This window comes from Arachis ipaensis, chromosome B04 (genome assembly GCF_000816755.2).
Source record: "Arachis ipaensis cultivar K30076 chromosome B04, Araip1.1, whole genome shotgun sequence".
NCBI lineage: Eukaryota > Viridiplantae > Streptophyta > Magnoliopsida > Fabales > Fabaceae > Arachis > Arachis ipaensis.
The window spans coordinates 82072414-82086695 of NC_029788.2; the positions used below are offsets into that span (position 1 = coordinate 82072414).

General features: G+C 36.0%; 2 protein-coding genes and 1 long non-coding RNA gene across 6 annotated transcripts in view; 2 read left to right on the forward strand and 1 right to left on the reverse strand.

Annotated features, from left to right (window-relative positions):
* LOC107639447 lies at positions 6037-9764 on the forward strand. 3 transcript variants are annotated; one of them, XM_021121274.1, is made up of 7 exons: positions 6037-6397; positions 6768-7017; positions 7532-7729; positions 7820-8477; positions 8570-8661; positions 8740-8799; positions 9009-9764. In XM_021121274.1, exons 1-7 carry the CDS (start codon positions 6218-6220, stop codon positions 9035-9037), a joined length of 1467 nt encoding a protein of 488 aa, XP_020976933.1. In that variant the 5' UTR covers positions 6037-6217; the 3' UTR covers positions 9038-9764. The 3 variants fall into 3 exon arrangements, with proteins under 3 accessions (XP_020976933.1, XP_016198428.1, XP_020976935.1); XM_016342942.2 differs by having other exon boundaries at positions 6045-6397; positions 8573-8661; XM_021121276.1 differs by lacking the exon at positions 6037-6397 and adding an exon at positions 6455-6687.
* On the reverse strand, positions 9651-11977 carry LOC107639448 (fructose-1,6-bisphosphatase, chloroplastic; the record flags this gene model as incomplete). The annotated part of the gene is given in 4 exon segments (XM_016342944.2): positions 9651-9956; positions 10137-10643; positions 10748-10978; positions 11550-11977. Coding segments are annotated over 4 exon segments (1236 nt in total). The 3' UTR covers positions 9651-9884.
* The window catches only part of LOC107637852, a 7339-nt gene continuing 5022 nt past the window's right edge, over positions 11966-14282 (forward strand). For both annotated transcript variants that reach the window (XR_002361241.1, XR_002361242.1), the window contains exon 1: positions 11966-12640. This is a non-coding gene — a long non-coding RNA (uncharacterized LOC107637852). The remainder of the gene's footprint in view (positions 12641-14282) is intronic.

Here is a 14282-nt window from a genome sequence, read left to right on the forward strand (position 1 = left end):
CCCTAAACCTTGACCACAAATCAAGGGACTATGTTTACAGGACGACAAATAAAGGGGTTTGTCAAATCATGAGGTATTAAAATAATACACTTGACTCCCTACTATGCACAAGCTAATGACCAAGTCGAGGCTGTTAATAAAATCCTTATAAGTTTGACTAGAAAGCATATAGGGAGATAGTCTTGAAATTGGCATAATACTCTGAGCCAGGTGTTATGGGCATATAAGTGTTCACCTAAAGAGGCTACGGAATCAACATTTGATAAACTTGTATATGGCTGTAAGGCTATCCTGCCATTTGAGATAAATTAGCAAACTATAAAAGTGGCTAAGCAAAATGATTTACCTGTCAAAAAATACTAGTCGATTATGATAGATGAGTTAAATGAGTTAGATCAAGCTCAACTGATGGCATTAGATAAAATAATTCGATAGAAAGAATCCATATCTAAGTCGTACAACAAGAAACTAAAGAATAAAAAGTTTGCAGTTGGAAACTTAGTTATAAAATCAATCCTTCCCATTGAACAAGTCAAAGGAAAATGGTCTCCTATATGTGAAGGTCCTTTCAGGGTCTAAAAGATATTTGACGACAATGACTATGAGTTAAAAGATATAAAAAATAATCAACAAATAGGGTGCATCAATGGAAAATATCTTAAGTTTTATCATTGTCATTAAAAAACAAAGGGATTTAAAAGTTCAAGCAAAAAGTACATAACAAAACATCATATAAAACAGGGTCCTAAATGTGAGTTTTAAATCTTCTTGTTGTCGACCCAGGGCACAGGAAATTTGAGACATCTCATCCTTGATAGCATTAGCATGAGTGACTACTTCGACGAGAGTAGGGTGGCTTGATGTCCTAGAAGTATACGCCTTGTTAACCTTTTGGTGTCGAAGCATGAGCGTTAGCTGTTGCAACTTTTTCTTGGCCATATTTTTTCTTTTTTACAGTTCTTTAGCTAAACATCATGATTAGCCAAAGCCTCTATTGATTTGTTCAAGTCTTCATCAGCAACTTGGGACATAGAGATATAATTGTATGTGTCTTCAATAAAAGTACTAAGAGCTTCATGGACTTTATTTGGATTTTTTTTATTCAAGAAAGTATGGGCATCAATGAGTCAAGTCTTCAGGTCAGCATTATTATTGTTTCCTCTAAAGGTTGATTCAGGCAGTCAAGAATTGTGTTAATCCTTTCAATAACTAAGGGGCCCGGACGTGGTGGTATTTGAGGAGAAGTAACTTTTTCCCTGGTCGAAGCATCTACTACTGATATCTCTGTGATAATTGGGGGTACAATATTTAGTTCTAGATTTAAAGAGGATAAAACCCAAGTCCCTTATGAAGAATACACCTATTGGGCCTCAAACAAAATATTATCAAGATCGAAGTCAAGGTCTTCAAAGTCCAAATCCCCAGCCTCAGGAGCAGGAACATCAAAAGGAGGCCTAATTTCTTGTTCTGTAGCAGCATAATCTATTTCAGGCATAACAGTCAAAACAGCTGCAACAGTTGTCAAGGTAAGGCCTAACTCTTGATGTGTCTCAACACCACTGGGAAGAGGCATGTAACTTACCTACAAGAGAAAAGTGGTAAGTTTTAAAATATGTATGTAGTATTACAACAAGAAATGACAAAGGTTGTAAATGTTTTACCATTGGGGAGTTAGTTGTAGCTTGAGAGACAACGGTCGAAGGTTCATTCTGAATAGGAGTCAGAATAGGGATAGGTGGAATAACCATATGAGAAGTGGCAGCAGGTACAGGTTGAGTGACTTCGACCTTCGACATTGATTGGTTGGTTGACTTCTCGGTCAGACTCACTATCTACTTCGACTCTAACTTTCGGTCCTCTCTTGGATTGTTTGGACTAAAGATAAATAATAGAAAACTAATGAGCATACATAAAAAGATTGAGTGGTAATAAATTAGATTGTGTAAATGTATACCTTAGAAGAACCAACAGGTTTCGTCTTTTGGACTTTTTTGGGAGAAGAGCCCATGAGAATGTCGAACGGACCGCGCTTTATAGAAGAAAGGGTAGCATCACTTGATTTTCCCCATCCTCGACCACCACCACGCTTCGACTTTGCTTTTTTGAGAGAAGCCTCCTCATCTAAATCCTAGTTCACTTCGACTGGTTGGGGGTCATATTCAACCTCGGTAATTTGGGTCAGTCGAGCGGCTGAAAAACGCACAGGGAATATAAGATAAGTAAAAGAGAAAAATTGTTAAGACCTAAGAAAACATAAGATACCTAAAGGATATCCAGCAATCCTTGTTCGACAATGAATTTTATCACTGGTTCCTCGATAATGAATGCACTAGTCGTATTTACCCCTGTGTTCTCGGGTCATTTTTTTAAAGCCAGTAATTCACTCCTAAGGCTCCTTTAGAAGGGTCAGGCAATCGATCTGCGAAGCCAAAAAAGGCATTAGGAAAAGAAAGAAACTTGAAATGACGTGTAAAAGATTTCTTTTGTGCTAAAGGATCTCGAGTAAAAGCTTGTAAATAACGCTCGAGATATTTATATAAGTGTGTTTCCTTATTCTTTTCCGATACCTCTAAGGCCTCGTTGAAAACATACCTTACCTTCCTAAAATGCCATTTAACCTTGTAATACTTCTCGAATTTAATAATTTTTTCGACATGCTCACCTTTAGTCTTCTTTGATGCTGTAGTAGTCTGCGCAGCAGGAAGGAGTAAGTTAGAAAGAGCTTGGTCAGTCGAAGTGCAATGAGATGCATAAGAAGCCAACCACCACTTATGGAAAGAAGACGTTGATAGAAAGCAGCGAGTAAGGTCAAGCCGTTGATATTGTCCACTCATTCTTCGATGGTTCATGTCAAGAATTTGGTTGAATTCCTTTAATCTCGACACTTCATAATGAATCATTTGTGCTTCGGGGTCAAGGTATAGTTGAAAAGGTGGTTCTTGTGCCAGTCCAAATTAGCGTGACACATATTGAGAAGAGTAAGTAACTAATTTCTTTTTCAAGGCCATTGTCGATTCATGTGGAAGTCCTACTAGGAGGATTTGAGGAGTTAATGTTCGAGACCACAAATCATCAACAATAAATTGGTTTTCTGGTTTGGATTTGGTAAAAGAATGAAGATACTTGACCGAACTACAGCGATAGGTGAAAGGATTGGGATAGTAAGAAGTGTTATCATCAACCTTGATATCGAGAAGTAGGGCAATAAAATGACAAAAGGCATCAATGACAAACATATTTTTTATTTTGACCAAGACAAAAGAGAGAGTCAAATAGCATCAAATGGAGTTTTTGAAATATCAAAAGAGGAAGCTGTGAATCGAGGTTCAAGTATAGCCTTTAACCATAAATTTACAACCCAAAGTGGACCAAATGGGTTAATCTAAGCTTCACCTCGACGAATCTCACTGACTACTAAAGACAAAATTTCATACAGTTGACCTAAGATTAAGGAAGGAAAGTCAATATATTTCTTATGGTGAAGCATGATAGCCAAAGATAGGTAGTTGTTCTTCTGAATCTGAATAGATTTCGAACAAAAAACAAAAGCATTGAGCCATAGAAGTAAAAAATCCTCGCTGTCGATGATAGGGTCATTTTCAAACATCATCAGGGTATTTAGTAGACCATGATACACATTCCCATCAAGAGGAATGTCAATCAAGGCAGACACTTTCATTAGAGTGAAACCCATCATCCCATATGAAAAATGAAGTTGTTGGTGGCAGGACACCAAAAGTACAAACTAGCTCCTAGAAGGAGTGTAGTATATGACAAATCATAAGTAGCAAAGTAATCCCTATCGACTTCCAAATAGACTTATAGGAAGGAGATAATCTCGACATCAAGTCGAAAGAAAGGAACTAGACTCCTTAGGAGGGGCAATTCAGAAAACTCGACTAGAAAAATAAGAAGACTAAATGTTTTTATAGAAAATTAAAGGAAGATGCTCAGGTGGAGTTGGAAAGAAAGAAGAAATGGGTTCAATTTGTTCTTGAGTACAAGAGGCTAGTAACCTTGAAATGAATGAATACTTGGCTCCTCCAAAGATCTATGGTTTCAACATTTGAATTGGGGGCTTTCAAGCTTCCATTGTCGTTATAAAATTGTGCCATGTCAGCTATCAAAGAGGGAGGAGGAATAATTTGAACATCATCGTCTTCCTCGCATTGTTGAGGAAGCTGTTGAGCAATAGTCACCGCACGAGGTGCAGAGACTGCTATAGTAACAACAACGGCCGGAAGGGAAGAAGATATAGAAGCCGTGGTTTCAAAAGCAATTGAGGAAGTAATCGTGGCAATGGTTGCAATGGTTGCGGAAGTAGAAGATGCAACAGTAACAGAAGGTGAGGCGTTTATTGAGATTCCATATGAAAATGGTAGAGAGAATAATGAACAAAAGGGATTTTTGTTTCAAGTGATGAAAATGATGAAGGATGAAAACAATGAAGTAATAATATCCTTAAGATGATTTGAAATATAAAAAATGATGAAAGGCCCATTAAAGTCCATAGAGAACGTTGCGTATTCTTAGAAAAACGTGTGTAACACTTCAGAAACTACATAACTATCTTTTCAAGTTATGAATTTTAAATCTGGCACATGATTAGCATGTGATTGAGTAAAACTTATCATTTCACTTTTGAAAAGACAATTTTTAAGGGGCAATTTATTAATACAAAACATTTTTGACATAATTACTTTGACCATAGTGAAGCGAAATATTGACTACAGCACGCAGGATATTCGTTGAGTCAAAAAAGGCTTAGGTAAAAATATGTTGAGGATACGTAGGTTAATTAAATGTCACATGGTAAATAAGAAGACGTGGGGCTATTACTTGGAAATTAAGGTCCGTGGAGGTCAAGATGAGATTATGGGTAAGAATAAACTGAAGCTAGATCATGGAAGAGAGAAAAGAAGAGACTAGATCGTGGGCATTAGCAAACCAATATAGTGGTCTATAAACAGGAGAAGCTCAGAAGAAATCAGGGATTTCAATTTGAAACACTTCATAATTACACTAAAGCTTTGCAAATTTCAAGTCACACTGACGTGAAGGAGAACCATAGAGTGTAAGTGCGTGTGAGTGTCTGGAATCAGTTTTCAATTCATTTTCTTTTCTTTAAGTAGTTTACTTTTCTTTTCTTCAAGTATTTCGCTTTCTTTTAATGCCAAATTTACTTTCTTATCTAATTAAAGCTTCATTTATTTTGTATTTCCATTTATTGTTGTTATTTACATTATTTGATCCAATTTATATTCAATATTTCATACACAAGTAATCATTCGACACATACACTTAGTAAATCTCAGGTAGAGTTCCCTCTTTTAAGAGGAGTCGTATTTGCTCCCCAAATTGAGATCTTAGTACAAACTTGATTCGATACCCTGTCGAGATTACCAAAAATCAAGCGAAGCACTCTTTAGATATATCACTGTAAGATAAATTAGTCTTCCTTTAAGATGACAAAAAGATTAATTTATCTGACCAGAGTAATTCTTGAAGGCTTATAGAAAATAAAATATCTTTCAGCCCGACAGGCAAAAGATAATCAATCGTTAATCTGAGCTCCATGTAACGGTTTACTGCTGGCTAATGGGTTACTGCATGCAGAAGACGGGATTCAAATCCCCCACACTTATTTAAGCGGACGAGTAAATTAACCACTCGACTAACCCAAGTTGGTTTTCTAATATTAGATTGTTGTTGACTGTTAAGGGAGGATGATAGGGTTTCTTTTCCCTGTAATATCGTTTAGTTGTTTTTTTTATTTGGGCTCTACCCTTGTTTTTCCAAATGAAATGGAAATAGGAAACAAGAATAGTTCCCTGTTGGGCTCTTCATAAGTCCATACTCAATAGTCATGACTCGTGAGTCTTATGACCATAGAACAAATCGGTTAAGTTTGGTGATCATTAAAAAAAAATAAAAGGAAAGATCGAGTTTCCACTGACTCGCACATATTTTATTTTGCCGTTTACCGCCAAAACAAACCCAACAAAACACTATTTCACCAAAAAGAATTATATTGTGTTCAAAAACAGTCTCCCGCGTCCTTTGTTATACACTTTCGCTCCTTTTTTCAACACACTCTCAATGCTTAATTTATAGCTTTCTTTCTTTCTCTCTCCATCTCTCTGATCTGAGTGAGACTTTCATTTTCATCTTCCTCTTCATTTCACTTCTGTGAGCCTTGAAGAGAAGAAAGAAAACGATGGCGGGAAAGCCATCCACCAAAGGCAGAAAGGTAGAGACACTGGGGAAAGGGAAGGTCACACCAACGCAGATCGCGTTCATCGTCGATAGGTACCTTTGCGACAACAACTTCTCGTCCACGCGTTCCATCTTCCGAACTGAAGCTTCCTCTCTCATCGCCAATTCACCCATTAATGAGGTATATATTTATATACAACACCTTTTGGTTTTTTCCCCTAAATTGCTATGCTGATTTGTTCATTTGTGCTTTTTATTTGCAGATCCCTTTTGTTTTTCTTTCATTTAGTGCGGATTTGAGCATTTAGGGTTTAGTTTTGTTTGGTCACATAGTTGGAATTCTATCACACATGTTCAAAGCCTTATTTTATTTTACCCCCAATTTCTTAGCGGATATGTGCACCTGGGTCTTCATTTTGGATCATAAGTTCGGTTCTTTATGACATGTATAGAATATGTCACTCAAAATTGGTATATTGTTTATTTTTATCATGAAGTACAAAACCCTTGTTCATGTTAATAGTAAACTTGATTTTTTTTTTTTATTTCAGGCACCGAAGACTCTGTTGACTTTAGGGGAGATGCTGGATGAGTACATAAGCTTGAAGGAGCAGAAGGTGATGTTGGAGCAGGAAAGGGTTCTTATGGAGCAAGAGAAAAATCGGGTTCAGATGCTGTTGCACGGTATGCAGAATGTCATGAACGCTTTCAATGCCAGTGGAAACCTCTCAGCTCTTCCGGCGAAATCTGCAGTTGCTCTTGCTCCTTCTCAACCAGCTTATATTAACAAACCTCAGCCAGGTTGCTTCCTTTGTTCCCATCTAACTTGAATTTTGTTAGTAGTTCATACTTCATATGTATGCAGGTTTTGTGTGGCAGCTATTTCTTCTATTGAAAATGTACTTTTTGTGATTAACCAATGCTCAAATTTGGTATTCCATGGAAGATCATGTTTTAATTAATGTGAATTATGGCATGTAATGTACTAAATAAGAGAAAATAAAGGCAACCGATATGTTTGTAAACGGTACATTACATGCCATTTTGTTTTATTTTTTCCTTCCAAATTTTGGTTCTGAAGAATAATGGAGTGGAGACTTGACTGTGGATATAAGCTTATCTTGGTTATGCTGTGATAAGAAAATCATGCTAATTTGCAGTTGCTTCAGTGCAACAGATATCTGAAAAGTGGATTATAGAATGTAACTTTATTTTGTTTTTCACTGAAAATTGTTTTAATCTGCGGATGTTAGCTTCTTTCAATTCAATTGTTTACTGACCTTACATGATGACGATCTTCATGTTGTTTACTTAGGTGTACCTTCTTCTGTGCAAATCAAATCGCATATACACTCACTGCCTCCGTCTAGCAATACAAATTCAGAGGGTGGAAACTTCTCAACATCTGCGATGAATGTATCCGACAGAAAGAGAAAGGATACTAAAACAGATGCACCTTTAGCTGTGAAAAAGTCTCGTGGTAGGTCAACCAACAAGAAAGTTTCTGTCCAAGGTATAGCTAATTAGCTATCTCCAAAAGGGTCTAAAATATATGCCAATCTTGCGAAAACATGACATTTATTTGCTTTATTGCCATTTTCAGGTCCAAATGTGCTACCGCAGCCTGATAATACCATTGATTCTCAAGTAGTAGGTCCACCAACTTCTTCAATTCGTTCTTCACCAGAGAACTGTGTGCCGAGTGGATCACAGGCTCAAGGATCCAATATTGCTAAATGCTTATTCGACCAATCTTCACTCCCTCCTACTAATAATTCACAACCACCAAAGACACCTACTAGAAGAATAACTTCATCCCAAAGTGGTACACATATCTCACCTCCTGAGATTTCTTCAGTCTCGGGTTGCAATCAAGAGGCTACTCCTACGCGCTGCACTGTGATTTCAACCAAGAGAGTTATGGTCAGCCCTGCGAAACAGATGGCATACATAGAGATGAGCCATTGCATTTCACCTCTGAAGACAGGTTCTGACAAATTAGGAAAGAGAGATCATGTGAGAAGCAGATTGGACTTTGGTTCTGATATGCCAGAGGGCTTGGACAAACAATTGTCTAACGAGGTTTCTACGTCTGAGTCTGAGAAGGAACTGGACATGTTTGACATTGAGTTCCCAAATTTCGATGCTTTAGGAATTGACTTCTCCTTCAGTGAAATGTTAAATGATCTAGAAATACCTTGTGATGGCATTGACTTCAGTTGCCAACCAACATCAAGCCCTTCCATTGAAAATGCTTCAGGGTATTCTTTCTTTTGATGCTATAATAACTATTAAGTTCCTCTGTAATAATAATAATATATCTAACTTTTCATCTCATTATTCCATTGTCAAGCAGCTCACCTCAAGAATGCAATGACACTAATGCTTTAAATGAATTATCAACTGTTTCTGAAGTCCTATGTGAGAAAGATCTGAGAATATTAGGTAATGGAGCTCATTTTTTTCGATCTTATTTTGTATTTTTTAGCGAAACACAATTTACTGATCTTTTATTTTTTACAGGTCCAGATTGTATGACAGCAGTGAAATCTGTCACAAAAAGCATAACAGTTATTAGCCCTGGTAAATTCATGCTTCTATTGTTCTCATTCTCAATTTTATTTTAAACCCCAGTAATTTATTTTTCTAAACTAATACTGCATTTGTTTCGAAATAAATGTTTGAAAACAAATTATTCCTGGTTACATTGATTTTTTTAATTATGAGAAATGAAAGTGACACTTATTTTGCAAATCCAACAATATTAACTCATCGCATTATTGTTGATGCAGAGAAAAAGCGGGAGCAGTCTCTTGATTAGAAAAATTGTAAATGAGTGACAATTTGAAGAATGACTCAACCTGACTTATTACTGATCCCCGCTGGAGAGATATCTGACCGTTGCTCCAAATAGCAGTTCTCTGAAGTTGCACTGGAATTAGGATAACATCATTCATTTAAACCTAGATTACAACCTTGCCTTATTTGGTCAAAGTTGCAATCATCAATCTTTAATCTAATGTAGATATCATACTACTTTTTTGTGTGCTACTCACTTAATCTTGGTAACTATGTTTGAGTATTGTAAACTTGCAAGTAAATGTGGTTTTGGATTTGGATACACTATACATGCCAGGAAGCAAATCTAAAATAGTTGGTTTTAGCATTAGTTTACTTGTAATATACACTAGCATAAATATCTAGGTTAATCCACTCCTTAATCTGAAACCATGTCTAGTGTTGCATATATTAGTGCCTTACAGTCTTATAACTGAAACCCAAGAATAGGTACCAACTGTTCTAAAGTTAAGATCTTGATGCATATATTTTACATAGAAATTAGATATGCTTTTAGACCACACCCTAACGCCCTAACATGGTTGCTTCTGCCAAATGCCAATGCTATAAATAATAGCTTCATTGGAGAACCCAAGGCTTGTGAATTGGTGTTATATTGAAAAATGATTCTGATGAAACATTATTCACTGTTTCATATTTCTTGTCCATAGACCATAGTAATATGAAGGTACATGGAATTTTTTTTTGTTTTTTCTTCTTTTCTCTATTTGCTACAAGGGGAACAAAAAAGAATGTTTCCTTAAGAAACAAAACCACTTGATTATAATAATTTAAGAACAAGTTAACTGCTTTTGCACTTTACATATCATTTAAGCCAAGTACTTTTCGACCTTCTCCACCTCCTCTACACTCCCAATGTACAGGGGAACACGCTGGTGAATCTGTTCAATGAAAACAATAAAATAAAGACAATCCAATAACAGGATGAGAATAATTTCTATTGGTTAACACGGTATGAACTATGATAAGCAGTGAATGTATAAAAACAGGTTGCTTTTCCTTATAATATCTGTGTAAGACTTTTTTATGTTGAGAATTAGTCGAAGTTGATGAATGCTTACTTCCGTTGGTTCAATGTCAAGTATTCTCTGATGACCATCTGAACCTTTTCCGCCAGCTTGTTCTACAATGAAACTCATTGGAGCGCATTCATAAAGAAGCCTAAGCTTGCCATTCTTGCTTTTCTTGTCTCTAGGGTACCCATAAATTCCACCATACAAGAGTGTCCTATGGAAATCCCCAACCAAACTACCAATATATCTTGCAGAATAAGGCTTGCCACTAGGACCAGGGTCCTTAAGATCATCAATGTATTTCTTTAACTTGTCATCCCAAAGCTGGTAGTTACCTTCATTGAATGCATATATTTTCCCTGCTTTGGGAATCTGCAGGTTTTCTTGAGTTAAGACGAATTCGCCATAGAGCGGATCCAGTGTGAAGACGAATACTCCTTTTCCGATTGTCAGGACGAAGATTATTGAGCTTGAGTACATGCAGTAACCGGCTGCAAGGAGGTTGCTTCCGGGTTGGCACACATTCACAATACACCTTTGTTCTGCTTTGTCAAGCTAAAATAGAAGTCCAACCATTGGATTATTAAAATTTATAACATGACATTATTTCATGTAATTAAAACAAAATCTTTTCATCCAAATTTAAGAAGACAACTTACTGTGGGATCATCCTCATCCCCAACGTCAGCAAGGCACTCATCATTGGGGCTATAGATCCCAAAAATGGAGCCAGTTGAGACTGCAGCATCAATGTTAGATGAGCCATCAAGAGGGTCAAACACCACAATGTAATTCCCTGAATAACTCTCTTCCACTGCCACTGGCACATCCTCTTCCTCTGACGCTATGATCCCTGTCCTCCCACTTGACCTCAAGCAGTTTGAGAACACCTGAATCAAAACATGCAAACACTTACAATCTTGGAACCTTTTTAATAACATGAGTTCAATAAATGAAATACACTCCACCCAAAAGTTGTGTTAGTAATAATTTTTCCATTTAAGATATATTCGCTCTGTCTACAGATAGTTATAATTTGAGTAATGTAATTTTTGGTGGGCAGTTATAATTTGAGTAAATGTAATTTTTGCCCAGTGACCGTTTGCCTAGAAGACAAAGCGCTCTTTTACAATTCGAAAATCCTTAATCCGTCTCTAATCATTCAAGTAATTGGTCTAAGCGACCTTTGTAAACCATAATATATAGATATGTGTTCGGGACTGTTCAGACCAAGGGTCTCTTAGACCAGTAATTTTAAATGGAACTTTGTTCTTTAGACAAATGATCAAGATTGAAAACACATATACTCATTATTGTGACAAAGTTGATATGTCTTTTTATCACTTTATTTAAATATAAAGAATCTAAGAATGGACAAATTTGTTAAACTGGCAGTAGGGAGCAAAAGAAAAAAAATCAAAATAAAAATTGCTGAAAAGAAGAAAAGAGGGCATCACTGACCTCATTTGAAACAACATCAAGCTTCTTCTGGTCTTCACCTTGAACATTGGTTGCACCCTGAACACCGGTGAGGTTTGAAATGTTAGCTCTTTGGACCAAAGAAGCAATCTGCTTGCACGCCATGGAAATGCTAGACAGAACAATAGTAAGCTCAGCATCAATGACTCCTTCTAGCTCCTGCTTCAGAAGCCAGCTAGTAAGAGTATAAAGCTCAAACCCACTACTCCTCTTCTTTGTCTCTGTTGGTGGTGCTTCACCAGCAACAGCCATGCACCTAACTCCGCCATTCTTTCTCTTACTACTGCTATGTACCGCTGATTTCGTGCCAAGCACATCGCATAGTTGGAAGGAGGAGAGGCGTGAAGGGGTGCTTGGCTTTGAGAAAATTAAGCGCGAGGATGCTGTTGCTGCTGCCATAGCTACCATGGTTTGGTTTTGGCTATGGTTATTGCCAACTTTTAAATCTTTCTTTTACTGATTTTTTTTTGAAGTTTGAAAGTTTTGTTTTTGTTTATGCACTATCTTTAATGTGCTACTAGTGGTGTAGTCAGCACTACATGGATTGCGTTGTAAGGTATTGAAGGAGGGAAGGAAGAAAGAAAGCGAATGTAAGGTCAGCAATGATTTTGTGATACTAATGGTCCCACTTATCCTTCACCTATATCATTTTCCTTTTTGTGATTTTGTGATTGTAATTCCTTCTCGATTCCGAGAGCATGCCACTAGGCACTAGAGTGTCTTGTGTGTTTGCAACTTTGTATACAAAATAAATAATTGTACGGTGGATTTTTTAACTGATGTGAACCTTATATTGGGTGGAATGGTGGTGTGTTACTACAAGAATTGTAAAGCGTTTTTATTTGCTTTAATAATATTATTCATTTTGATTTTTAACTGACGGCCAGTCGGCCATATTGCCGATTTATTGCCCAAACTATCAGAATACCGTCACTTCTCTTCCCCACTCACTATTTTGCCACTCACTGTTGCTCTTCTTCACCTTTCTGATCTACACTAACTATCGCTGCGCGCTCACCATCGTCGTCTCTGCGCTCAGCATCGTCCTCTCTACACTCATCATCGTCGAGAAGGTATATATTCACTTTCATTTGATTATAAAGTTTGAGAGGGTTAGGATTCCGATTTTAGGATTTTAATTTGGGAGTTTGGTACAATAATCTGTAAGATAGGCATTTGTGAATTGTGATTTGATGAACATGCAAGCTATCACTATAAGAAAAACGCTGAATACCATTGGATTTATCGTCGGATTTAGCATCGGACATTAGCGTCAGGTTTATTGATGGATTTACCGTCGGATTTGGCTTTCCGACAGTGAATACATCGGTAATAATTGGAGAGAAAAAAAAGAAAAATTGGTGCGATCATATCCGTCGGTAATCCAAATTAGTGGAACGCTGTGTTTTGATCATTCGCAAAATGTTACCATCAGATTTATCCACAAGTAAATCCGACAGTAATCTTGCCCTAAATTCAAATTGTGAACCCTCTCACCCTCATTTCTCTCTCCCCCTCCCCCACAAACCGCCTCCAGCAGCCCCTCCACCACCATCGGCCACCACCAACAGCGTTCAAAGACTGCGTAGACTCCTTATGTCGTGTTGGTCACTCTATCGCCGCCGTTTTCGTTGCTCTTCCATTGCTCCCACCGCCACTGGTCCCAATGTTGTCACTATTGCTCCTTGTGTTGCTGGAGCTGCTTCCTTCCTCCCTCCAGAAATGTTGTCCTTCTCCTTGTTCCTACTATTTTTTTAATTTATTTAAAAAAAATTCTAAACCCTAATTTATCTAATTTAATTTGTTATGTATTAAAAATTTTACAATTTGGATATTTGTATTAGAGATTTAACTGTTTTTCAGATTTAGTTCATATATTAGTTTAGATTTAGGATTTTTTTTAATTCTATTTTGATTTAGGATTTTCTTTAATTCTGTTTTGATTATTCTATGTTTGAAATTTTGGTTTTTGATTTTGAATTTTGTTTTGATGATTCTGTGTTTATTATTCTGATTTCTGTTTATTGTTTTGATTTCTGTTTTGTTCTATAAGTGTAAGATCTCCAACTGCATTGTTCTAATTTATGTTCTTAATTAATTGATTATTGTTAATTTTCTGAGTTAATATTAACTTGTTTATTTTCTGAGTTAATTATTGGCTTATTGTTTATTGTTGTTAATTTTTTAAGTTTATTATTATTCGAGTTAATTATTTTCTAAGTTAATTTGTTGATTATTGTTAATTGTCTGAGTTAATCTAAAGTTATTTATTTTCTGAGTTAATTATTAGCTTATTGTTTATTGTTGTCAATTTTCTAAGTTTATTATTATCTGAAGTAATTATTTTTTAAGTTAATTAGTTGATTGTTGTTAATTGTCTGAGTTAATCTTAACTTATTTTTTCTGGGTTAATTAATGACTTATTTATTGTTGTCAATTTTTTAAATTTATTATTATCTGAGTTAATTATTTTGTGAGTTAATTAGTTGATTGTTGTTAATTGTATGAGTTAATCTTAACTTGTTTATTTTTTAGTTAATTATTGACTTATTGTTTATTGTTATTAATTTTCTAAGTTTATTATTTTCTAAGTTAATTAATGTTGTTAATTGTCTGAATTAATCTGAATTTGTTTATTTTCTGAATTAATTATTGACTTATTGTTTATTGTTGTTAATTTTCTAAGTTTATTATTATCTGAATTAATTGTTTTAT